Source organism: Lottia gigantea (genome assembly GCF_000327385.1).
Source record: "Lottia gigantea unplaced genomic scaffold LOTGIsca_15, whole genome shotgun sequence".
Classification (NCBI taxonomy): domain Eukaryota; kingdom Metazoa; phylum Mollusca; class Gastropoda; family Lottiidae; genus Lottia; species Lottia gigantea.
Window position 1 is genome coordinate 3,130,349 of NW_008707797.1, and position 27,746 is coordinate 3,158,094.

Here is a 27,746-nt window from a genome sequence, read left to right on the forward strand (position 1 = left end):
CGATTTCATAAGTAAGTATTTTGTTACAGTCTTTCTATGGAGAGCCCAGATTGCTGCATTCTGTGAAAAAAGGTAACAGAAGACAAAATGCCTTGACCATTGTGAAGATGTCTGTGGCAGACCTAATGAACACTACAGTGTCAATAGCAAATTATACTATCGTATCGCTAGAAAATGGCTTTACCGAAGATGTGAATCCCTATTTTTGAATGATTTTGGTAGCAATATCATAAAAGTGCATGAAAAAGTCTTTTCAACATGATTTCAACCAGCAAGGCTAGATATAATTTGACAGGCAGCAAAAACATCCCTAATTTTACAAATGAGCTCTCCCAATCATACATATACTGTTTATATTGATACAAGTTATGCATGTGTGGAAGAGTTCAATAGGAAATTAAGGGATGTTCAATAGATGACTGACATACTATATCTAGCCTATCTGTAAGTCAATATTGTCATCAACTGCAAAAATGACATGAGATTTTTTTCTGTAAAAACAAAATCAATTAAATAAAAATCAAAATCAAATCTTTGACATATATATGTGTCTCCCTCAACACAGGGGTTTTCAACCTTTTTTATCTCTATTACCCCTTTCAGGATTCTTGATTGATTGCATTACTCCCCTTTAAACTTTACTATGTTATTCTCTCTTTAAGTTTCTCTGCAAAATTTCATGTCAGACTGACTGATTGAAACAACAACAATTATAATTGTCCATAATTTTTATGCTAGACTACAAAGTGCCTCATTACCCCCAAAAAGTTCAAAATTACCCCTTTGTTGAAAACCCCTGCCTTACTGTATCACAAAGAGTATGAAGACTTGCTATAATAAGTATCCTGATGATACTGTTATTAGTTGTCTGAGAAAACTTCAGTTATTTACAGTGTATAATGATTCAAACATTCATAATAACAATAAGAAATATGAAGACACTTGAATGATATCACAATGATTATGTATTTGGTGTATTTCAAATGATCAACTTGGCTCAAGTTAAGCTCCACAAATCTGGCTCTATCATATAGATAACAGATTCTGTTCCTTTGATGTGATAAACTAATGGAATATCTGTACCTATAGAAGCAGATATCCAATCAATAAATCACTTCTGAGGAACTGATAGTGCCCGATTTGTCAGATTAGCTCAACACACAATTCAACACACATCTTCTTATATACATGCCACATTTAAACCAACTTTTCATAGTTTTCATAAACTTCTTTGACCCAAGAAATATTGATAATTATATTTAAATTGTTCTCATTCTGTATGAACACAAACAATCCACTGGTTTAAAAGGTGTAGGGGAAACATTTCTCAAAATATCTTATGAAATATTTTTGATGCATGTCCAACGATAACGAAAAATTTTGCAGTTTTGCACACCTACTCTAAATTTTGTAAGCATATAATTTGATCACGATTCTATGGCAGATGGAATTAAAAAATACCACCCAAATATTTCCCTCATTGCAGGCTGCATTACCTGTCTTCATTAGCCCTAACAGCAACAGAAAAGCAGTGTGTAAAACTCTATTTCAATTCATCTCACTGTACAGTTTACGTAACAATGATTGTCAACCATCACACTTCTAAATTGACAGAAAATCCCAGGAGACAGATGACATAATAATACTATAATAATATAATATAATGTGGTTTGAGATTCATTAATAAACATTTTATTACAAGAATATAACATACTAAAATAATCATCTAAATATTGGCTTTACCAGTTGAATTTTTGGTATCTGCATAGTACTTTACTATCTGATAGAGCTGTATTTTTGGTATCTATATAGTACTCTACTATCTGATAGAGCTGTATTTTTGGTATCTATATAGTACTCTACTATCTGATAGAGCTGTATTTTTGGTATCTATATAGTACTTTACCAGCTGATAGAGCTGTATTTTTGGTATCTATATAGTACTCTACTATCTGATAGAGCTGTATTTTTGGTATCTATATAGTACTCTACTATCTGATAGAGCTGTATTTTTGGTATCTATATAGTACTCTACTATCTGATAGAGCTGTATTTTTGGTATCTATATAGTACTTTACTATCTGATAGAGCTGAATTTTTGGTATCTATATAGTACTCTACTATCTGATAGAGCTGTATTTTTGGTATCTATATAGTACTCTACTATCTGATAGAGCTGAATTTTTGGTATCTATATAGTACTTTACCAGCTGATAGAGCTGTATTTTTGGTATCTATATAGTACTCTACTATCTGATAGAGCTGTATTTTTGGTATCTATATAGTACTCTACTATCTGATAGAGCTGTATTTTTGGTATCTATATAGTACTCTACTATCTGATAGAGCTGAATGTTTGGTATCTATATAGTACTTTACTATCTGATAGAGCTGAATTTTTGGTATCTATATAGTACTCTACTATCTGATAGAGCTGTATTTTTGGTATCTATATAGTACTTTACTATCTGATAGAGCTGTATTTTTGGTATCTATATAGTACTCTACTATCTGATAGAGCTGTATTTTTGGTTTCTGTATAATCACCTAAACATTGGCTTTACCAGTTGAATTTTTGATATCTATATAGTCATCTACTATCTGATAGAGCTGTATTTTTGGTATCTATATAGTACTCTACTATCTGATAGAGCTGTATTTTTGGTTTTTGTATAATCACCTAAACATTGGCTTTACCAGCTGAATGTTTGATATCTATATAGTCATCTAAATATTTACTTTACGTGCTTATAAAGATCAATTTCAGCTATCTGTATAATAATCTACATATTGGCTTTACCAACAGACAGAGCTGAATTTTTGGTATTTGTATAGTCATCTCAATATTAGCTTTAACAGCTGATAGAGCTTCTTTTAATCTATCTGTATATTTATAAAAATGTAAACATCACTAGCTAATAGAGCTGAATTTCAGCTATCCACGTATTAGCTGTTGCAGTAGATATTAAGTTAGCATTATAGCAAACATTTCAACAATGAAATATGTACATAAATTTGTACAGTAATGAAAGATAAAGAAAGAATTAATATATACAAGCATGGAATGAGATATGGCTATTGCACTTAACAGCAGGGTTGTCCACTTATTAATCTCTTTCAGATCATCTGGATTAACAAGTTTCAGAAGAGTAGGACTTAAAACTCAATTTCATTTCATTTCCTTTCTCAGACATGTTTTTTTGAATATTTAGGCTGTATCCTTTTAATACATAAACATCAATTTCTTAATTCTTACATTTATCTTTGGAATCAACCATCAAAATATTTCTGTTACATTGACAAGACAAGACTGGCAAATGCATCCAACAACCCTGCCAAGCAGTATCTTAACAACTTTAAAACAAAATTAATTCAAATTAATTAATAAAATAGAAGCTATTCAACCTGGCCAAATGGTTTAGATCAATCCCTTTTAATTTTCACATTATCATGAATAATACTAAGCAATTCAAGCAAAATATAGATCTCTTACAATTACAAGAAAAAAATATTTTCACTGTTAAAATAGTGCTCAACCTTTTGTAGGACAAAATAGAAATATCAAACCAGAACCTGAAACATGTGTTTACTTGGAGTTTCAACTGTGCGATCTTCAGATAACTGATCTCGAAACATGAGTTTCAGATCTTTTGTAATCTTCGAAATTGTCTTGAAGTTTGTTATTCCTCAAAGTTTGACAATGTGCGATTTTAGAAAACTGTTCCATTTCTGGCTGTTTTAATATTTTTCTAACAACTATATACAAATGCATCTAAAAATATTGCATATTAACAAATTTTCTATATTAATTATTCTACTTCACTAATGGTGGATGGAAGGTTTAAGTAATGGACTTTAAATAAGCATGGACATTGATCAGATTTTATTATTTCATCAGATGAAATATATCTATTTCAAATCCTTTCTAGCCTAATTTCTCAAGTTTTTGATTTTGTCAACCAGTTAATTTTATTCCAATATTTCATATTAAATGTCATACAACAGGCATTATTGGTTTAGTTTCAATGACTAATTATTGTTTATAGATATCAGTTAGCTAATACATCAAAAATGTCCCTTGTGTCTAGGAATATCTCTATTTCGTTAATAAATGTATCAATATAAGTGAGATTCCTTCAAAATGCGGCAATATGTGGCAGTGTCATCTTACTAACATTATATAACATTCTGAGATTATTTCTATTAAATAAAACTCTTTATGTATTGTTTTGATCAAAGCAGACTATATATATTTTCAAAGGGATCTTAATGCGTAGAGATCTTGTATCAATCTGTAAATCAGATTCTTAATACAGCAGTGAGAGCTAAACAACCTCTAAATAGTATTCTGAGATTCCATTTTTCTTCACCATGGGATTGGTTATACAGTTTTAATTATCTCCTTTCCATTTCTTGAAGATAATTACTTGTTGATGTATACTTTTATAAATTGTCTATTATGACTATATCTTCTTTATAGACAAGACAGAAAAAGCAATTCTTCTAAAAATTCTTCTTAAAGTTTGTGGTATAATGTTTCAAACTCAGTGGTCTGCAGTAAGTGAACACATTTTTGAAGAATTACTCCAATATAAGAACATATCCTATGAACATTATCTAAGCAAGTGAACGAGTATTGGACCAATAAACAGCAGCTAGTAACACTTGGTGTAAACTGTCTTTTCACAACCAAATAAATGTTGGACTAGGAATAGAAAGTAAGAACTGAAGTTTGATTTCCTCGTAATAACAATATTGGTGGCATGTCTCTTGTTAATGTATCGATCCATGACATATAGATACTAGCTGAACAGTTGGCTTTACGTGGCATTGGTAAGGTCCTGTAATAAATAAACAGAAATTTATATAACAGTGTTAGTACATGATAATAAAATGGGGAGAGGCATATATGTTTAAAAAGAGCGAAAATATAAGTCATCTCAGTTTGGTAAAACATCTCCTACTTCTATTTTGAATCATCCCTGAATGAGTACAATTATCATTGCTTTATATTCATTAGCTGCTACCAATGTTTCACCAGAATGTTGTTTTAGATTTCAGGTTCGTTTGGATCGTTAGTATTTGGTGTATTTATTAACTATAATTTATAATATTATAATAACTTACATGACAATCAATGAAGCATCACTAGAATTCTCTATCATTAATTCTCTTAGTCTGATATGTCGGTTCGTCTACAAAATTAAATATATAACAATTAACTTTCCATTAAAAAATGTGTCATATTGCTCCTTGGACTTTGCTATCTCACAATAATTTTCCCTTCAAGACCACAATGTGTCATCATATGTACAAAGGTAAAATGCTGATTTTTTGTTATTAGATGGTTTATAATTTCTTACCTTATCTTTCAGTAATGCCTGTTCTTCAGCTGATGTTTTCCATGGAGATTCTTCTGGTGTTTCTCCCTTATTTTCATCTAAACACCAATCTTGTAACCTAGAGTTAAACTCACGAACACTGTAATTAAATATTCTTACATTTATACATATAGTATACATAATTAGTTCATACATTTATTCTGGAAGGTTTCCAATCATTTTCCACATCAGCCCCTTCAAACCTGTATCTCAAACAAGTGGAAAGGGGTTCAAAAATTCGAAGGCATTATCTCAACCCAACCTACGGGTCTACGAGTTAGCAAAATCACCGAGACAAAGTCAATTAACAGAAGCTGGAATCTACAGACACTGTATTTGGAAATGGAAACATAATAATCTGAAAGTTACCTTTCTTCTTTAGGTGGTTTTGTTACATCTACTATTACCATATCTTTACATTCTATTCTAAACTTCGCTAATAATGTTGCCATTCTGTATAATAGAAAGATATCTTATCAATTTAATAATAAGAACATAAATTTCATATCCCTGATCAGAATTTTATTAATCAAGAATATTAAAGTAACATTACTGGTATTTCTTATTCGATATCTAAAATTTATTAAGGGAGGAGCAAACTCCCTCTTAATTTAACCCAAGTTTCTCAAACTTTCTCAAATTTGATTGATTAGGTTAGTTTGTCCTGTAAGATAGGTATATGAGTTTTGTAATTTAAACAAGTAACGAAATAAGGAAATAAAAATACAATCATTATCACGTTCACAGGGAAAAATAATTTGATTTGCATAAACTGCAGTGTTTAATTATAAATTTTCTACTTACTGTTGTTGTTCTCTATCTATTTCTCCTTTTTTCTTACTGACAGTAAATACACGTAATTTACAACTTCCCCAGTGAGATTTAGTTGTTAATATATACGGAATCAGAAGGGTTAGACCTGAAAAATAAGTAAAAAAATATATACAAATGTACATAAAATACCATATGAATATATCTCAGTGATCATGTGTTATATTTCGTTGTTAAATAACAATTTTAAACAAAAAGTGGTAGTAGAATAGCTCAAACAGTTTTATTCAACTTTCCATTACATGAATTCTGAATAAGCAGAACTCAACAACTGAGCGTCACCAACAATACTATAAATCAAGATCTTTCTTACCTCCATCGTCGAAGAGCCACCAAACATCAATGGTTCCTTTTTCTTTTTTACGATAAAATTTATTCATGGCTTTTAAAACCTCTTTATTGATTTGTAAATCAGGTTTGGGTGGTGTACCATTATCTTGTGATTTTTTACCATTTACTTTCGATTTAGATTCTTGAATCAGTGTTTCTTCTGGTGTTAAATCATCTCCACTATCTGTAAATTAGCATAGTCATAAGCATAATATATGAACATAAGTAATAAATTAACATGATATATATTAACATAACATATGAACATAATATAAGAACATAATCAAAGGATTTTAGAACATATTTTTCAAAGGTCAGTTTTTACAGATATCACACCTGTGACATTTGAATTGGGAGAAACAAATAATAGCCCTTTCCTCAAAAAAAACATACAATAAGAATTTGTCATAAATGTGAAACTTTCAAAAAGATTTTTTGAGGAACAGGCCCTGAACACTTTGACTTAGGACTGTTGTAAATGCATTTTGTTTTAATTACAGACAAACTAGATGTCAGATTTTGTATTCTTATAAGTGATGCAGGAAGCTTTTACTTAGATGCATTACATATTTGGACGGCTATATGCCTTAGAAGTGACCAATATACCCTAATGAAATAAGGACTAAGAAATTTGATAATTTTTAAGAAGACATTTGTCTTTATGAAACTGTGATTAAAAATTCTCAAAAATGTGAAGTTTTTCTTGTGTTTATTGTGTTGGATGAAGCATGCATGGTAAGAATTTTATTTGTAGTAAATGGAAACAATTTCTGGGAGAAACACTTGACAAAACATTATGAAATGATGGACGAACTTTGACAGGACAGTAACATTACAATATCAATTTCACCAACTGCCCAATGGCACTATATAATGATGGCATTTATGTGTAGTTAATTCAAAGCTAACATTGCTCGTTAATTCCCATTTTCAATAAAGCTGTCCTGATGAAGATTATGTATCTGAAACATGTGTCAGCAGCATGAGATAAGCTCTAGTCTTAAGAAAAGTATCCAGTGAAGTGTTTGTGATATGAAATTTCATCAAATAGTCCACAGTCAAATGAAAAATGAACTGCAGAAATGACTAAGTGAAATGAAAATGAACTGCAGAAATGACTAAGTGAAATGAAAATGAACTGAAGAAATGACTAAGTGAAATGAAAAATGAACTGCAGAAATGACTAAGTGAAATGAAAATGAACTGAAATGTCTTGAATTTTTTGTGAAATAAAAATGAAAATTGTTGAAGTGATTAAACATACATGAAACAACCAACTGTAGTTTATAGTTTTACCTTTAGTTGGTTTTTTTCTATAATGCATTCCTTAGGAAACAAAATAAAGATGAAAATTAACATTCTTTAACGAGCAATTAACAAAATTATTAATTAAAAACTCAAAATATATATGAGTGTTAGAGAATTCTAGAGAATCAAGAGACAAGAGAGAGCAGAAACAGAGAGAATTTTGTTTAAATTAACATTTCTTACCATCAGCCTCATCTTCGTAAGTATCGGGGTAGTAATTTGTTTCGTGGTCGACATCTAGTCCAAATCCTTCTTTTAGACGTAATATTCCTACTCCAAATCTCATATCAAAGGCATCACTGAAAAAAACAACCAACAAATTTATATCTAGTGTTGTAAAATAACAGCTATTTGATATTTAGAGTCTTCAAACCAGAGAAACCAAAAGATTTTGAACGATGAATTTGAACATAAGATACAAAAGCATTAAAGATTTATAACAAAATTGATAGGGGAGCTTTAGGTCATATTTTCTGCCCTTGGTTGGGATAATGAAGCAGGTGGCTCAAAGATATAAAGGTGCCCTTACACGATAGCGATTACCAGTTGCGTATGATTGCGAATGAGGCCATGAGTTCTGAGAAATGCCTTCTAATGTAAAGACCGATATTCTTATTCTAAACCATACGCTACTGGTGATCACTATCGTGAGATGGTACTTTAAGCTACCACAGTACTTTGAAGATGCCCCAAGATAAGATAATAAAACAATAGACTTACTGAATAACATTGAAATATTCTAACACTTCCTCTCCTTTACAAGAATGCCAGTTTGACTTGAATCCCATCATTAATAGATTGGGTCGTAGTTTACCAATACCAGATAACTACAATTTAATAGTTTTAATATTAAAGGGGAACAGTCGGCATTGATTTAAGTCTTTATTGTGCTTTAATATTCTTAAGAAGAACATACAAGTATTTACTAAAACAATACTTTATCCACAAAATCTTCCAAAATACAGCAAGCATTTCAAAATAATTCGATCAGTTTTGAAATAGAAAAAGTTTAGCATAGAAGTAAATGATCTATAAATCTTTTCAATCAAACTTTTGATGTGTCTTAGAGACACCTATAGCATCAGTTTTCACCATTCCAATCTTCAGTCAGACGTCTGTTGTTCAATTCCAATAGACGTCACTATCGAAAAAGCCGCTGATAATATCTTAAGGCCTTTTTCGATGGTGACGTCATAGCACACTTAGATTTTGAAGAAATACAATCCTTTATGTACTAAGAAGAATAAAGAGATTTCCTACCTGCATTAAAGCCTGTGCTCCCAGTCTAAAAGAGGGGGCAGTAGATGTTCTATAGAAGGATTTAATATGTCTCTTATTTAACCAGCTGTAGGCTTCTTCTGATAATACTACTCTTAAATTATCTCGTTGTTCTCCCTGAAATAATAAACCAAATGGATTAATGACCTATTTCTCAAAAGTATAGTCAAATCATAAATACGTTGAGCAAACATTATTGTAAATATTGAACTTCTGCTGACTTGGCAAAGACGCCTATCAATTATTAGCCATATAGGCTCTCAAAAATAGTTTTCAAGTTGACAAAAATCTACCAAATAACCAAGATGTAGCTATATATTGAAACTCAAGGGAAAGAATGCTGAGCTGACAATGAAATGATAAGCTATGTAGACTCCATCACATATAACAAGCAGCCAGACCCGTTGCCAGGAATGAATTGGTGCTGGGGCTCAGATTTTGTACTCAGAAAATTTTAAGAATTAGAGGCCCTGAGAACTCATTTCTGACAATTTGGAGGTGCCAAAAACGTGTCAAACTCTGCTGAACTGAAGAAGGTTTTGCTTGGGGGCTTAATTCTCACTTGCTGGGGCCTAGCCCATACAGACCCCACCATAACGACTGGGCTGTAAGCAGTCCTCAATTCCATACTCTCTGTAATGGATGTTTCGATGTAACAGTTTATGAATATGAATAATAATATGCTCGTGAGAACATGTCTTAAAAGCTAAATACAAATAAACTTACCACAACAATGTTACCACACACCATCAAACTAATCTTTTTAGTGATATGACTAACAAAGTCAACTAAAGCTGGTCTATTTTCTGGTTTACCTGACAAAACTAATACCTGAGGTCTACAAAATATCAAATAATTAAATGAAATGAAGTTTTACATCATACTTCTATTTCTCACTGGTCTTATTAGGACATCTTATTGAGTTATTGCCCTTAACTTAGTAAAAGCAAAATCAAATTAGGCTTGTAGTCACTATGTAAGCTTTGGTTTTTATCAGATTAAGATGATGCTATGCATAAAGCACATAAACTGTAACATATCTTAAAGTAAGAAACTTACCTAAAATTCTTAATATGATCTTCAACAGAGATTAATTTTAAAGCTGACTGTAAAGCTCCTCTATAAACATGGGCTTGAGTTGATGAACCCCAATTTACATCTAGAAAATACAGGTATGATATTAATAATAACTGTTCGAACTAAATCATAAGGTACTATGAGTATCAACAAAATTGAACTTGGAACTCCGAACTTCAAATTTGCTAAGTTCCAGTCATTTTCTCAAAGAGATGATAAGGCACTTCAAAAATTAGAAATAGTCACACAAATAATGAGACACTATTCTGTATAAGATATTCTATCTTACAGGCAGAAATAAATTAGTAGAAAAACATGGTAATTTTTTGAAATATAGCAAGACTTTGACCAGAGCAACCACTGTTTTTCAATCCGAAAAATATGCTCTTACCTGGTTTTCTATAATGAACATAAACAAACAAGGCACAAGTAACACCAAATGTAATAAGAGCAGTCCACCAATTAATAATAAACATCACAGCGAGGCAAATCAAAGCTCCAACTAAACTTATCCACATAGAATAAAACCTAAACGCTGGTCTCCAACCTAGATAACAGAAATGAAACAAGATGAGATGAGATGATCTTTATTGGACAAGATTTTGCTAATGAAAAGAAGGTCATAGGTCATCATCCTATTTTCTGAACCAACTTTTGAAAAAGAATCAAAAGGGGAAATGTAGTATATATACTGTATATTAACAGTAAGACTGTTGAATGAAATGCAGAAATACTTGTCAAATCCTACTTGGGCTAATCAAGCAAATGAGAGCAGACGATTCCAAGTCATATGTAAAAAGTAAATTCCGAAGATCCGGTATACTCTTATTGATCAGGTTGAGGTAACTACAACATACAGTATTACCATGATGGAAATAAACTCAACGACGAGAAAAATATGTATATTGATAATATATATATACCTGGTGACCTAGCTAACGAGGCGTCAAAACACGAATAATTAATTAAAGCATAAGACATGAGGAAAAAATTAGATATCACAGGAGCAATGGCATTTAAATCACCTGAAATTACAAAATAATAATAATAATAATAATAATAATAATAATAATAATAATAATAATAATAATAATAATAATAATAATAATAATAGTCTCGTAATTAAGAAAAACTGGGTAAATGGTCCTTGACCTTTACTTAATGAGTACTACTGCCGCAGTCAAATATTTTCATGGTTGCTGAATAAAACTATTTATTGACTAGGCTAAATTTGGAATATTATATTCCTACAAGAGGCCTTTTGGTAAAGCTTTTTTGACTTCTTCATGCGTCCACAGATTATGACTGAAAAATACTAACACGTTAGCAGCCCTATTGGCCAAATGGGATAATCCCAAGAGCCTTATTTTAACTGCACACAATATTATATTATGATAAATGTTAATGCTTATAAAATACAGCAATGTAACAGTGAAAATATTTTATTATTTTACTAACCTATACATACAAAAGCAAAACCAATGGCGAAGGCTAAGAGATAGGCTCTTCTAGGATTGTCATCTTTCCCATATCCCTTGGCAAATATATGTATCTTAGGAAATATTTTATCTTTACATACAGCCTGAAAAAGTCAAAAAATAATAAGTTTTACCTCCCACAATTCTATTCCTGATTGTGCTAATACATTGTGGAATGAGAGAAATTTCTCCAGGGCAGTCAACTTTTTTCTAACTGTTAAGGGATCTGTAATATACACAAGTTTTAGGCCTTAATTTGTTCACCAGTCATAGTCTGTAAGAAGGCTAAAAGCAGATCTCAAATGAGAAGTGAAAAAACCTTTTTCTTTAACCTTTAGGCCACTATATAAGCATCTACAAGAAGTTTGTCAAACAATCTTTTGATCACACTCACAGAAGGGTTTTTTGAAAACCACTGAACAAAATGTAAAATGAAGAAAACCTACTTGGAAGACTTTAGGTGCTGAGACAAGGCTAGCTAATGCTGATGATAATGTAGCAGAGAATATTCCAGCTGTAACAAGTGGTCCAAAAGCTGATAACATCTCCATTACCTATAATTATAAACAACATAATATATTGAAGTTATTTCAATTAAAATATGATATCTAGAACTTATTGGCCACCTCTCCTCAATTTATAACAATAATTATAACAAACGTTAACGCCTTAATGACGTCATATTTAACCATTCAAAGTCTGTCATGTTACTAATGATAGAATTTTCTATGCCAGTAAAAGAATTAATAAGAATTAACATACCTGATAATCATTCATTAGACCATACTTCTTACAAACACCACCTTCAACTAACGTACAGTTTCTAACAATATCTATAGTATAGGGATTACTAATCTCTACTAAACTACCGTTTATAACTGTTGTTAGGTTAGAAAAGGCTGGAATAAAACCTGTAGCATCTCGTAACATACAAGCACCTAACATCCAGCCCACTATAAGATATATTATAGTAGATAATAGAATGGCCAGTAAGGTTCCTTTTGGTATAGCATGGGAGGCATCCTGAAATTAAATCAGAAAGTTTTTAGCAGGTCAAAAATCTATTATACTGAAAGGGATAAGAAACGTCATGTAGATAAATGTATCTATTATCAAACACTTATAGATGTCAGTAAAGACAGAAAGTGAGTTGAATGCCCTGTAGATAAACAGTATCATAAACAATATTATCAACAGAGGGGGACTTTACCTTTAGATCTCCAGAAATATTGGCACCAGCAAGAATTCCAGTAGCAGCAGGAAAGAATACAGAAAATACAGAGAAGAAACTTTGACCATCTCTAAAACTAGGGGTGAAATTCTCTTTAAATAATTCAACTGAAATGGAGAAGTAAGATACACAAATTATATCTTACAGTCAACAGATGTACTATAGACTGTGCATGTTGAAAATCACTAAATCGCTCCCATGGCAAATGTTCACTCATTGCACACTGTATGGCATTGCATCTTAATTAGCCAATTCTAGATATATAAGAGGTAAACTCCATTTCATTTCATTGAGTACACTAAAAATACATATATAACACTGTGTTACAAATCAGCACATTTGATTTTGTCCATGATCACTGAACCCAAGCTACAGGTGCATGTGAAAATAATATTCTTTTAAACTAATATCATCATATTATAGTTTCATATTACAAATATATAAAACTCCAATCTTACCTTTGTAGCCAACAAAACCTTTAACAAGTTTAGCTTGAGTTGGTGGAATGAAGGTTCCTACAGCTCCTGCTATCAAGGCTATTATTAATACTCCTAATAGAATTAACTGGGCCTTAAATATATGAAGAAATATACTTATAGCATTGCATATTGTAATTATTATTGGTGGACGGACAGGATTGTCCCTTGGGAGGCATTAGCCTACTCCTTTCCTATTATCTGTAACATATACAGATATAGCAATAATGTCCTCAGTTCCAAGTCAAAGGACTGTACACTCTTGAACTCACTGATTTGTTTTTATCATAAGGAAAAAATGGGTTGAAAAATTCACAAGTATTTCCGTATATCAACACATCAAGATCCTATATCATAATGATTGAGCGTTCTCGAGATGGGTACAAGCTGGGTACAAATTGATATTTTAAAATGTACCCTGAAGGACTTGGAATACATTTTGATGAGTCTCTGCTCTGGAACCAGCATGTCAGTTTAATAAAGCATATGAAGACTAGAAGCATCCAAACATCTCTTTAAAACTAAAAAGAATTGGTATGTCTTACCCTGGCTTCCCATTCCATACCAATAATAGCAATAGCTAGTAAGAATACTATAGTTATCATTCCTATGATTCTAATATCATTAACTTCATCTATCATTAACGCATCATTCTCCTACAAAATAATCAAAATATACTAAGATAAAGAGAAAAAGAAAGAAACAACTATATTTTACAAGGTTAACAACTTAGGTTCCTTTCTATCAGCTAGTCCTTGGCCAACCCTCTTGGCATTGATCTTTCCCAGTTACAGGCGGATACCAAAATTAGAATCCACAACCACTTATGTAAAGAATCAATGCTCCACCCAACTATATAATACATGGGAAAACAAAATGAAAAATGCCAAGGTGCCATCTTCCTGGAATTTAAACTCCTTAACTCTGATGGTATTAGCCTGCAAATAAAAATCATTTGAATATAATAAATAGCTTACCTTTAATAAGTCTCTAACAGTTTCAGCAAACCCAACAACATACATAGCTACAGCTACTGCATTGGCTACAGAAAATATCAAGCCTATAGCTCCTCCAAACTCTGGCCCTAAACTACGTGAGATCATAAAATAAGCTCCACCTGAAAAAATAAATAATTTATAAAACAACTGATAGATTAAGATACAGGTTAATTTGAGGATTTTTTAGGGTGTTGCTGTTTAGAATTTAAATAGGCGTTCATTTGGCCCATTTGGATTTGGATGTTTACTTAAAATGGAAAGTGAAAGAGTTAGTAATTATTGTATGGACACATTGCAAACACAGTTTACTTCTCTATTGTCTACTGTATATATGATCCCTCACTGTATCCCTCGTCCATTCTACCTTAGAGACATCCTTAGTTAACGTATCTAATTATCTTAACCTTTAACTTGCACCTTGTTTTATCATAAATCTTTACTTTGTGACCTAGGCCAGTGCTTTCATGAGACTATGTTCTCATCACCATCTGACACTGAGTGCACTAGTAAGTGTAAACTTACAAATTAATTTTCAAAATATGTGGTACCTACCTCCTTTCACTAAACCATTGGTACAAATAGCAGACATAGATATGGCTGTAAGAGTAGTGACCACACCCGATAATAGTATAATTAAAGAAGTATAAGCAATGCCTGCCTGCCCTACACACCATGATAATCGAATAAATAACATAACACCCCAAATATTTAACAAACATCTTATCTACAATAGAGAAATATTGACAAATTTACACTTTTATAAAGAATGTTATACTGTATATGTTTGTCAAAGAGAGTGTCTGTTGATTAAATGAGTAATATGGTGTCTGTGTTATGCCAACTTATTGATATTTGTGTCCAGACCGAATAAGGTAAGTATTCTATACATTGCCAGATATTTTTCAAGATAACTCTAGGGTTAAAAAGGTGTGCATTATATTCACAATTATACTATATATAAACACTACTGGTCATGTGAAATCTTGGAGAGGTATTTTAGTTGAAAAATCCAGCCAGCAGCTGCAGAATAGTACAAGGTATTCTAGAACCATGAACATGATCTGCATTGCTAGCAACATTCACCAAAGATCTTATATAAATGGTGTTTAAATTTTAGCACCTTTAATAAAATGGCAATCATCAATATTGACTGGCAAATTTCTAATGCTATTTTTTCATGGTCTATAATGCACACACCCGTTTAATTAAGCCAGGGTTGAAAAAAATGTGCACTATATAGACAATTATACTAAAGTCTTTGGACCTACCAGTACTCCTTTGATCCAACCAAATTTAGTAGCAAGACTGTTATCAACTGTTACAGCTGGTTGTTTACTTTCTACTATTCTTTCTTCACTGTTTATTAGTGGTTCTTTATGTCTTCCTTTATCTCCTACTCCACCTTCTTCCTAAAATACAGATAGTTAGAAATATAACAATAGACTAGGCAGATAGTTCTTACTCTTCTTGAACATGAAGTCTACCCTGTTTCTCTTTAGTAGATAGACCTCAAATATTCATGATGTCTTTTAATTTTCAAACCATCCAATCAACACACTTTTAGGACACCTTGTTTTGTAAAAATGAACACAAATAGTATATCTGGGCAACCCTTTTCCCCCTTCATATTGCAATGCCAAGCAGTGATTGACGACTTTGTATTCCATTAGAGACTTGTCATTAGATTTTGATTTCACAGACATTGAATATCATGTAATGGCTAACCTATACTATGTCCGACTGAGGATATTGACTGTCGGTCATTTAAGCAGCCCTGTCGGTCATGACCGGCAAATAGAGCCAAATCAACAGCCTTTGTTAAGCAGGTCTTAGGGACTGAAAGCAACGCTCCTTGTGCTCTATGATCAAATAAGCTGTGCATGTCCAAAATGTTTTAAAAGTAGGAAATTGAAAATTATTAGATATGCAGATTTCTAATCAAAATTTCCCTTATTTAATTAGAAGGAAAAATGAAAGAAAAACTTCCTTTTATTTCATTGTCGAGGGAAATCAAAGATTACATTAATTCAATAAAAATTCCTTTACACTCCTTCATTTGGTAATAAAATCTCACATACTGTAGATTCCCATTGAGAAAATACCTATAATTTATATACATATTATATTATTTTATGATTATTGGACCAATAACTCTATTCAACAGTCAAATAATGAGTCTAAGTACAGTGAGGAGTGGTACATTGTTTATAGTATTTGGCAAGAAACACTTAAGTTCATTTTCTATTAACAATGTTTTGCCAAGCTCCTATCTTAGATTTTGGTTTTGTTGTGGGATTTTTTATTCTTAAATACAGGACCCTGTTTTCTAAAAATATTGTTGATTAACGTACGAGAGTAAGCGTTATAAATTAACCTCTTGATAACGTCAACAATAACGTTTTTCTTCAATAATCCATTTAAACTATTTAAACTCCACTGCCTCATACAAAACCATCTATTTATTGCAGACCCTCATTCAACTATCCTCCGTCTTCATTAGCCTACATGGTACAGAAAAGTAGGACGTAAAACTCCATGCATTTCATTTCATTTCAGTCAACTATCCATGGCTTATAGAAATATGCAGATTATTTGGACCAGTTAAAGTTGATATCGGATTCATATGAAAATTATCAGTAAAAAGCAACAAAACATTTCAAAATAGTCATCATATAACTTTCTATACGGATTAAGACTATCTAGAAATAGTATTGCGTTTACATCTTCTTGTATACTATGTGTTGGTCAGGATAAAATAACAAGAGTAATCTTATTCTTAATTAAAATATTTAGTTCTTATATCAGAGGTTAAAAAAACAAGTCCTTATTAGAGCTGTACAAATTCAGCATCTAGTCATTTTGTAATTCTCCAAAAACTAAAAGTCATACCGGTACAGGGAAATATTAAGTTATATCTTAAGATAAATGAAGTCAATATCTAGTCATTTTTGTAGTTCCCCTACAATTTTAAGATTATAAACCAAAACTCTTACAGGAAAATATTTCAAGTAGGAAAAATCACAAGTAGGGTACCGGGTACACTAATAAAAATACCAAACATATTTCCTGTAATGTTCATTTAACTGGCTTCGTCAATTATATATCAAGAAGTAATTAATTCAGATACTTTATAATGAACCTTTTGAAAGGGGAGTGAACTTAGTCAAGTCTAGGCATAGTTATTTTGATGTCATTCATAAAAAAATTGTGTTATTTTGTAGCAGACTGTCATGAAGACATGCACAGACTATATTACCTAGAATGCTTTCACTGGTTAAAGAGGGTTTTCCTTATAACTTAGTTTCAAATTAAGCAAACTATTTGATTAATTGGTGTTTCTAATGAATTATCATGTATTTTTAATCATATCATTATGTTCTTATTGCATATAATTAAGAGTTTTAACCAATCATAAATGTAAATGTATATACAGTCTGGATAAGCGCAAACTGGTATTTTTCCAAGTCATTAGAACACCTCTACTTTCTATTCATATAAGAGTTAGCATTTTCATTGTCATAAATGAAAATAAGGGAACCCATCTTTAAGCTTACTTTTTCATATGTCTTTACACATTTGAGGTACGATCCAGGTAGATAGACATAGACATGAATGAACAAGGATTTCAAGAAAAAAGAATGTAAAAATATCATGTAAATTCTGTGAAAGAAGTTCCGATTTTCCCTAAAACCCAGCCTTCCCTATACTGTCATAGTCCTAGCCAGACTGAGCTTATTCACAAGCAAAATATCATATATATTGTATTCTGAATGATGAGCAAGTTAAAATTAAGCCGTATTTCAATAATTAGACTGTTTTCAACACCATGCAAAAAAAACCTGTAATTTTGTGTTCAATGGGAAAAAGAACGTCTAGCAGATATTATGAAACTATCCTACTGTTCACTAAAGCCTTTCATGCATGTCTGTTAATAGATAATTAATTCTATGTACATGTACTTAGACCTAATAACTTAGAAGACAAATATGTATATACTTAAAGCTCATGGGCTAAAAACTAGACTTAAAGGAATTGTAAGTAGAGGTTTTATAAATTTGTATCAGGGTTCAGGAACACTGTAAGCATCGATTGACACCATTCCAATTTTATCAGTCGACATTCAGACATCTGTGATTCTAGACCACTGTAACTTACTTTATTTTGTGATGTAGCTATCTTAAATGCTGCAATTCATACTCAAAGGCTTTTGCAATGGTGATGTCATAAAACACTCACAGAAGTCGATTGTCAGAAAATTGGTGCAAAAAGATGCTATCAATATCTGATTGACAACCTCGTTTCAAACTCTAATAATAGAAGCAAGTTCAGCTCATGGAGTAATTCATTCTAGATTTAAATAGACTTTGATATTATCCTCTATTTCATGCTTCAATAAAACTATTATCTAATTCCTATACATACTGTATTGAAGGAAATTGGTGAATTCAATCATTAAACTCTATACACCCTCCAACATTGACATAAATGATCAATATCCCACAAAACTCTCCATTGATTGTCAAGTTTCAATAAAGAGACATTGAAAGCAGTCTGTGTGTGGTGTCTATTTCTGTAAAAATATCATGTAAAATCTAATATGAAAGTTGAACGAATTCGGGAGTTGATAAATATATACAACATCTTATTTTCTGTTGGGTTTTCGATTGTCATCTTTACAATTCAATAGTGTTTACAATTCAATGGCTTTGACTAGTCTCGCTGACGTTGCTGTATTCAAATTTTGACATCTATAATCATATATAAAGATCATTGACCCAGTAGTCTCAAAAGCATAAGATTTGAATGACTTATAGAAGCGAAGAGCACATACAACAACAACACAAGACAATATTATGAAATATAACACACTTCTTTAATAAAGCAGATTTTCTGTGAATTCTAATCAAATAAACAAGCATCAACTTTAATCTTTATTTCAAGGTTACTAAAACGGGGCAGATCTGTATTATTTTCTGTACACGATGTCAAACATAGTGATTGTTAGTAAGTGACTGATTGACATGTTAATTGAGATATTATAACCTGTTAATTTTCTATTAGAGAATTTGATAGGACTGTTTGCTGTTTGACAAATCCTACTTACTTTTTCATACTGGTTTAAACTTTGATCATGAAATCATTTAATTAAGCAACAAAAGATTATTAGCTAGGTAATGGAATGTGGAGTTGATAAACTTGTGTAATATGACATCAGATAAGCCAGAGAGTCAATATTAACCAATATTAGCTATGTGGACTCCCAAAAGACAACCCAATTACAGAGTGACAAGTCCTGTTTGACTAGTGCAGCAGACACAAGTGTCAAGCCCGTAGACAGACTCAATTGCAAAAGATATATCTGGATAGGCAATTTGGTGTTTCATTGCCGTGACAACATAAGTTGCCCATTCTTTTCAGGGAAGGCAATGCCCCCCGCTACCCCCTCTCTGTAGCTAAGGGGTTAGGTAAGTATTTATTATACTGGAGCTCAAATTCTCAAAGACTCTGAGCTAAAAAGCGAAATGACAACTGACTTAGTAGTAAACATAGATTCTGCTGTAAACTACGCAAAAAACAAGGTGACGAGAAAAAGACATGTCAAAACGTAACATATTAACAGCAGTTACCTATTAGACTTGGTCAGCAGGCCTGAATTTTGTTCTTCCTTCCCTTGTTCAAGGTCTAACCTAATATTTACCACATTGAGATATTCTGGGTTTATAACTTCATTGTTTATTGTTGACATAAACACAACAATTGACTGACAAATACCAGAAAATTCTTGTTTACACGACCACAAATATCTTACGAAGATCATGTTAACATTCAGTACATTTTTGGGGGATTGTGAAGGGGCTTCTTATAGAATTACTAATACCGGTTTATAAAGGACATATATTCAATATCAACACAATAAGTTTAGTTACTAGAATCAAATTTACATTCTGTAAGTTTATATTTTTTGGGGGATTGAAAGGGGCTAGTTTTTAGATTTACTAGTAAATAAAGGATTTCCATTCAATTTCCTATTTAAGTTATCAGAAAAGGTTTGAAGCTATTACAGGTGTGTCTCAGCTATAACTTGAATGAATTGTGAATAAATACTTTATCCCAGTTCAAAGACAGGCGGGTATTTGTTAATATTGTAAAGTTTCAAAAACTCAACTGTTATGGTATGTAAAAAAACATGACACTATGTTTGGACTGTAAATATGATTAAATATATGGCACCTCCATTTTATTGATACAAAAACATCAGGAGTAAAATCTGTCATGGCTGGCAAACAGGTCAACATCCCTTTCTAAAAGACAATAACCATGCAGCCAAGCACATGAATTATAAATGCTAACAGTCCAAGCAGAAAGCCAGACTTCATTAAAATCAGAATGTTATTGAGAAGTAAAGTATATTAAAGATTCTAGCTCATTCAACACATAGAGACAGAGCAGGAAATTTGAAATTAAGTTCTTATATATGAAGTTTTATGAGGTATAAAGGTTTCTTGGGAGAAAACAGTATTAAAGAGTACTGAAAGATCTACATCTAACATCAATAAGCTTACTTTCATCTGGCCATTAAAATAATGAGAAAAGATGACTTGCTTAAGGTCATGAGACATTTACCTCATAACTTAAATTTGACAAGTTAACGTGCGCTTTCAGTTAACTGGTATCGCAAAGTACATGGACAATGTTTTCAAGTTGGAATTCATCATTGGGATGATCTAACTTTAGACAATGAAAATTGTTCTTCTAAAGTCATCTTACTACTACAAAAGTGTATCTCATATTACAAAGCAAACTGGTATGAGCGAAGTTGTCTATCAAAACACTTATAAAGGTACTGGCCAAGGTAACAAAAATATCTTTAGCTGGAAGCGGACGTTAACTTGTCATTAACCAACCAAATGTCACAAATACAGATCTGTTTCTACTTTTGATATAAGACCATTAAGACATCAAACAGATATCTCGTACCAGTACAGTTTTAGTGCTCTGATGTAAGCAAGGCTTTGATTTAATCATACAGACATTATTGATCCATCAAATTTTTATTGTTCTCAGACAACATGATGTCATAAATGAACTGGAAGAACTGAAATCCATCACCTTCAATCAAGCAAAGTGAATTATACTTTGTACAGTCTATATCATTATTTATGGAGATTTTAAAGAGATTGTAAAGAGGTTTTTTAGACTTTTGATGTGTATATTGGTGAAGCTGATGGCATTGATTTGCACCATTCTGATTTTCAGTTGTTTTATGACTTCCCATAACAAAAGATGATAATAACATCAAAGTACTCTATACAGATATTTATATCATAGAATACAGTGTAATTTGAAGTCATACTGACTGATAATTAAAATGGTGCAAGTCTATGCTATGATTGTCCTCAATATTCATAAAAATTTTAAAAAACAACTTTTATTATTATGATAATATTCTAGATTTTTTTTAACAATGAATTTCCATCTTAACATAACAGCCTTAACATTAAACACTGCTTTAACCCTGTGCCAGTACCTACCACCTTCTTAGGTGCTAAGACAACTTCTAGAACCTGGGTGTGACGTAGACACACAACCTACAAACACAGAGTTATCACTCATTACATCAACTGTCACAGGCAGTCACACGTTCTAAATATAAAATCTGACAAAATACAAACCTAATTTAATAAATTACTAGTTGACAATGACAGGATTGTGATGAAAACATCTTGTTAAACATCTTTTTGATCTATGTCAGCCTAACACGAGTTTAATATAGATGTCAATGTCCTTCAGTACATTTTATATCATCAATCTATCTATAGAGACTTAAAAATCAATTTCTTTAATGTGTTAAAACATGAGAAAAATGTCTTTCGTAATCAATAGACAACATCTTACACTAGCCAGTGCTTCTATAGGAGATCATCTTTTTTAACACCTATAACTAGCTAGTATTTGGGTACCACTGGTAGTCTTAATTTTACTCCTTTAATATTATTCTGGAGATATTTTGGCCTGGGTTGAGTCAAGAATATTGACTCTGTGACCATCCAAAGTCGTGAGTTCAAGACAAACTGTGTAGCCATGTTATATCAATTAAGTCTGTACTGAATCAAGAATCTACTACATCCCCTGCTGTCCCTTAATACTTAAGTAACTAGCCCACACATGGTATTACTTTGCAGGTGACAAGAGAGCGATATACGATCCAATAGTCAGATTCATATATATACATAAGCTGACATCTTTCAGATGTGCCTTAATTACTTAAAGATTGTGACATTTTAATTTAATAGAAACTCATCAATCATAACCTGGCTAGAAAACTGCAAATAGATGACATAAGTGTCCCTTATAAAAGGATCATTGCTTGATAAAGACGGAAGCATCATCATCTCAAGTTATTTATTAAAGTAATTGTTATCTATATAATTGTGTCCAGTTATCATACCCCAGTTATTCAATGCCACTTAACTTTCCCTTATACTTATATAACTTCAGTGCAAGAATTAAAGAATCAATTTTTTTTAATAATATACTATTATAATCTCATTGTTTTTTAGAATACAAGTACGAATTTCCACTTTAACATATTAACCTTAACATTTTAAATTCATGAACATTGCTTTAACCCTGTGCCAGTGCATTCTGTTGGATAGTAACTTGTTAATTTCAACCAACTTGATCACTAATACAAAGGGTGAAAAAACCTTTTTAATCCTTTAACAAATAACCCTATAAAACTACATAATATATTTTTCACACATCCATTAAAATAAAGATTCATTACCAACAATGTCAATGTTGTTGTCTTTAATTTTGAACAAGAGCCTTGGGGTGTTCAATTCTAAGATTTTTTGTAATGGTTTTAACAACTAATGTTGTAATGGTTGATTGATGTTTTGCTGTTTTTAGTTTCTTTTGTATTATATGTTGTGTTCCTTTGAAGGGCGAAATTGTAAAAAGGTCAGGCCTAATTTTCACCCTAATAAAGATTTTATTACTATTATTATTATTACGTAACTGTCATGGACACTAGTGCAACATTTTCATTAAGGGGGTGTTCAAAGCAAAGAGATTATGATGAAATTTGTAATAGATTTTAAAGTAATAATTTACAAGTATTGTAATTTCATTGACACTTGTGCAAAGGTGTGTTCAAAGATATTTTCAAAACCAAATTCCTAATAGATTTAGCAACAATGGAATAACCATGTTGACACTTGTTTGTGCAAAGATTTGTGAAGGGACTTTCAAGAGATTTTTGAGAAGAAATTCCTAATGGTTTTAACACCAATTGTTGTAATTGTAATTGCCACTAATGCAAAATGTTCATTAAGGTGTGTTTAAGAGATTTTCTAAGTATTTTGACAACTGTTTTAGTTGATGAATCATGTAAAGTGTAGGTGTATATCAGGTATATTTATGTTATCTTTGAAGATTAAGTGACTTTGTAACAAATATCTAATCTTGTGCTATGTTTGTTTAAAACATCCACAATTAACCTTTAGTCTTCTGCCCATTAACTAATGTGATGTAATGACAACAGCATTAGTGTGCCTGAAGTCTAACAAGTCAAAAAGTCGTAATTAAAATGGAGTTAATGGTTAAGGGCTACTGAAATAAAATAGGGACAACTCCCTACAGTGAGTAATGAGGAAAATTTAAGTGATTACTATGACTACCGGTACTGATAATGAGGAAGATTTCACTTGATACAGTGAGTAAGGTAATAAGGAAAATTTTGCTAGGTCAGCAGAATTAAGTTACCCTTTTTGATTTCATTTTTCAAGGCATTATAAATGCATAAGCCTCTATAGTACACAGGGCTTGACTTTTATTCATTGTCCAATCAAAAAAAACTGCTGTTCCATCATGTCAACCCCCTACTGAAGGGAGACACATTGAAAAATCTCATAGATTTATGTCTGGACAGAACAAACCCTGATTTCTAAAAAATTTATACCCCACACTGACAAGTCCAAAAGAGACAAGAATCCAGGCATTTTCTTGACAGGTCTATGTCATGAACAAACCCCGAATCCCAAGCAAGTTAGTCATAAAAAAACATTGTCCTGACAAAAATACAATGTCCAATGTCAAACACTAAAAGTTACATGAAGGTTAAATCAGCATAATGAATTCAATGTTAAGAACAAATAACCTTCCATAGTGACATAACCTCATCACTTCAAAAAAATCAAGAAATGACACAATAAGGGCACAGGTCATAAAACTATCAACTAGTAAAACCATAAACAGTAATTTATTACTATCCTTAGCTTCACTAATAACAAACTATTGTGATATAATATAAGTTTTTAGGTTGACAGGGGTATGATCTATCTGTAAATGCTTTTTTGACCAACTTTTGAATTCTAACTAGCCTAGTACAAGTAGTTTTCAAACAGAATAAATCTGGATTTACATAAAAACCTGATAAAAATAAACTGTTAAGATCTTAAAAGGATTGTAAAGAATTTTTCTAAAAGTTTTATGTGTATTGGGACACTGATAGGATCAATTTACACCATTTCAATATTCAATCAGACGTCTGTGGTTCCTGCAATTCCATTAAAACTAAGCGTTTGATGACATCACTAACCACGAAATATGCTTGTATTATAGAAGGCCTTTGTGATTAATGACTGATTGAAAATTGGAATGGTGCAAATGAATGGTATCAGTCTCCCTCATACACATAAAAAAGTTTAGAAAACCTCTTACAATTCTTTTCACTGTGTAAAAAACAACAACAAAACATATATCTTGATACAAGATACTATAGGTGCACAAAAGTCTGGGAACTGTTTCGAAAATAAAAAATCTGTAAAGTCCAACAGTTAGATCATAAGAGTGTTGTGAAACGCAAACCAGATCACTTCATTTTACAATTTTATACTTCTAGATCAGCTGTTTGCTCAACATCATTAGCATATGACTTTATTTTGTGAATGTCATATTTTTAATTGTCATATTGCGACCCCATATTTTTTAATGTTTTGTCTACTTAACATGCTTTGACAAGTTAACCAAAAAAAAGCTTAATCATTTTAGCATTTGATAAAAAATTACATCGTTTTTGCTTATATTTTACAGAATAATCTGCACATTTCTTCAAAGAGAAAAACCTGATTATTTAATCTGAATACCAGTAATGGACTAGGATGGTTCATTTGTCGTCTGCTAGGCAGTTAGTCATAGAGTGAGTTATGTAGCATTACTTAGTTCTATAGCTTTTGTGTGCAGTTTCCACCGACCGAAGGCATCTAAATAAGCATCAGGCCTCATTTAAGCCTTAAAGGAAAGCCAGTGCTAAGCACATTCTGCTAGAAAATAGAATAGGGTTTGATTTAAAAAATAATACATACCATATCTATAGCCATTTCTTCATGTAATTCTGCTAAAGTTGGTCTTGTTTTCATTCCACCAGTTGCAGATAGAATATTCCGATAATGGTCCATGCATGGCAGAGCTTCATGTGTGTTAATTGCTAATGTTTTCAAATTACTTGTATCATAAGAATGTGTCAAGGAATCCGTCCCAACTGAAAATGTAACACTTGGAGACTCCGGACTTTGATTTCCACCATCATAATCCTCAGTCGATTTATTGCCATTTATATTCTGTTCACTGTTTTTCTCATTTTTATCTTTGATATTTTCCGCGAATTCTACTCTCGCAACACGAAATCTGGAACTGCTTTTCTTCATTTCGTCGCCCGTCTCCTCCGATTCGTCAGGGGTGACTGCTGGCGAAAGCCGATCTTCATTCGGTTTTAATGGCACTACCAATTCCATGTTTTCCTGTGTGTGCGCCATTTTTCTTGTTTCCGGAAGAAACGTTAGGAAGGAAGCCGAAGGTCAACAGCCTCGTTTTCTACAAGAAAAATTCGTAAAATTTGGTTTTCATTAAATAATATCACCTCATTCTTATATAATTTAGTTGAAAATATAATATTTAACAATGTAAATGACTTACACATTAGCCGGTGTATAATCGAGCCACGCTGTACTGAATAAAACGTCAACAAGAAACTAACAGTCGACAGCTAACACGTGCTCACTGACTTATTGTTTACAACCATACAGTCACGTGACTTCAAACGATGTAATAAGAGGCTTTTTTATTGATTACAATCACACGATGCTATCTCCTCCAAAATATAAAACCTATAGTGTCATCGTTACACATATGGAAGTAATTTAGGCGTGTTTGGTTTGGAGTAGTATTAATGAATACGACTACTGTATTTCATTGATTAATGCTTAAACCCCCCGCGAAATATTCCCCGCACCCTTTGTGTTGTGTTTAAAACACGTAATAGACACTTATTGTGTTATAAATGGTTTATGGCGCAATTTTGGGGACATTGTGATTGATTTTCTTTGTTTGAAAATGGTCATATTCATGTCACACGGCTAATTGATTTTAAGAGACATTTTAAACTTGAGAACTCTGCTAAAATTATTTAAAATGTGTTATAGCATAATATTCCCTTGTGATTTTGTTATAGGCTTATCTGCTAAAGCAAAACCACAATATGTCTACCAGCTTAACTGTGGTTAAACCTTGCATGGATCTAACCCGGATTAACGCCGCAAGCCCTATTCATTTACAGGCCCGTAGCCATACTTGATTGTTCGGAGCGACAATGGTGTTCGGTTGCAGTAATGGAATTGGTCGGTTGTCAATTGGTGTTTTTTTTATTCAATAAGGGGTGTGGGGGCTTTGCATTGCCTTTGTACATTTAGAAAGTCCCATGATGTTCCAGCGATTCTAATATTGTTCAATAGCTTTTACATACCGTATATTTTAATAACCATCACTCTTATCAAAATTAATGTTGTCATATAATTTGAAAGATTAATATTTCAAAAATAATATGAAAGATTAATTTTATTTACTTTACCATTTCCAAATATCATTTATCAAGTGGGGCTGGTGCTTACAGACTCAGTTAGAGATTTATTCTATATTCAAAATTCAAACTCAGATTAGTATACAGTATATCATCGTGCCAGTATATCAATCACTTTTGAAATCGTAGCCTATCCCCGATTCGTCTTTAATGTAGTAAATGTAGCCCCACCGTGGTTTAGTAAGGGCGCACCGCCGGAAACCGTCCTCTGTGCAAATATCATTAAGGTATATTTGTAGTGAATGGGTATGAGTATTTTTTAAAATTTGAATAAAACAGCTTCAAACCTACTTGAGCAAATCCGTCCAGCCTCAGCCCCACCCCCTTTTTTAGAAATTCTATTGATAAACAATATTCCATGTCCGACAATCTGTCTGCATTAAAAATAAATACTCACCTCCTTGACTTCTTGAAGGTAGTCTGATCAAGTCTTTTCAAA

The 27,746-nt window shown here is 32.0% G+C and overlaps 1 protein-coding gene across 1 annotated transcript; it reads right to left on the reverse strand.

Annotated features, from left to right (window-relative positions):
* Positions 1-6,181: 6,181 nt before the first annotated feature.
* LOTGIDRAFT_177989 (hypothetical protein) lies at positions 6,182-26,792 on the reverse strand (the record flags this gene model as incomplete). The annotated part of the gene is made up of 22 exons (XM_009050544.1): positions 6,182-6,300; positions 6,526-6,726; positions 8,034-8,149; positions 8,571-8,677; positions 9,111-9,245; positions 9,855-9,966; positions 10,188-10,287; positions 10,597-10,752; positions 11,129-11,230; positions 11,664-11,787; positions 12,130-12,237; positions 12,446-12,516; positions 12,595-12,706; positions 12,894-13,021; positions 13,373-13,484; positions 13,936-14,046; positions 14,368-14,507; positions 14,941-15,112; positions 15,657-15,693; positions 24,072-24,076; positions 25,758-25,896; positions 26,758-26,792. 22 exons carry the CDS (start codon positions 26,790-26,792, stop codon positions 6,182-6,184), a joined length of 2,442 nt encoding a protein of 813 aa, XP_009048792.1.
* Positions 26,793-27,746: the final 954 nt, after the last annotated feature.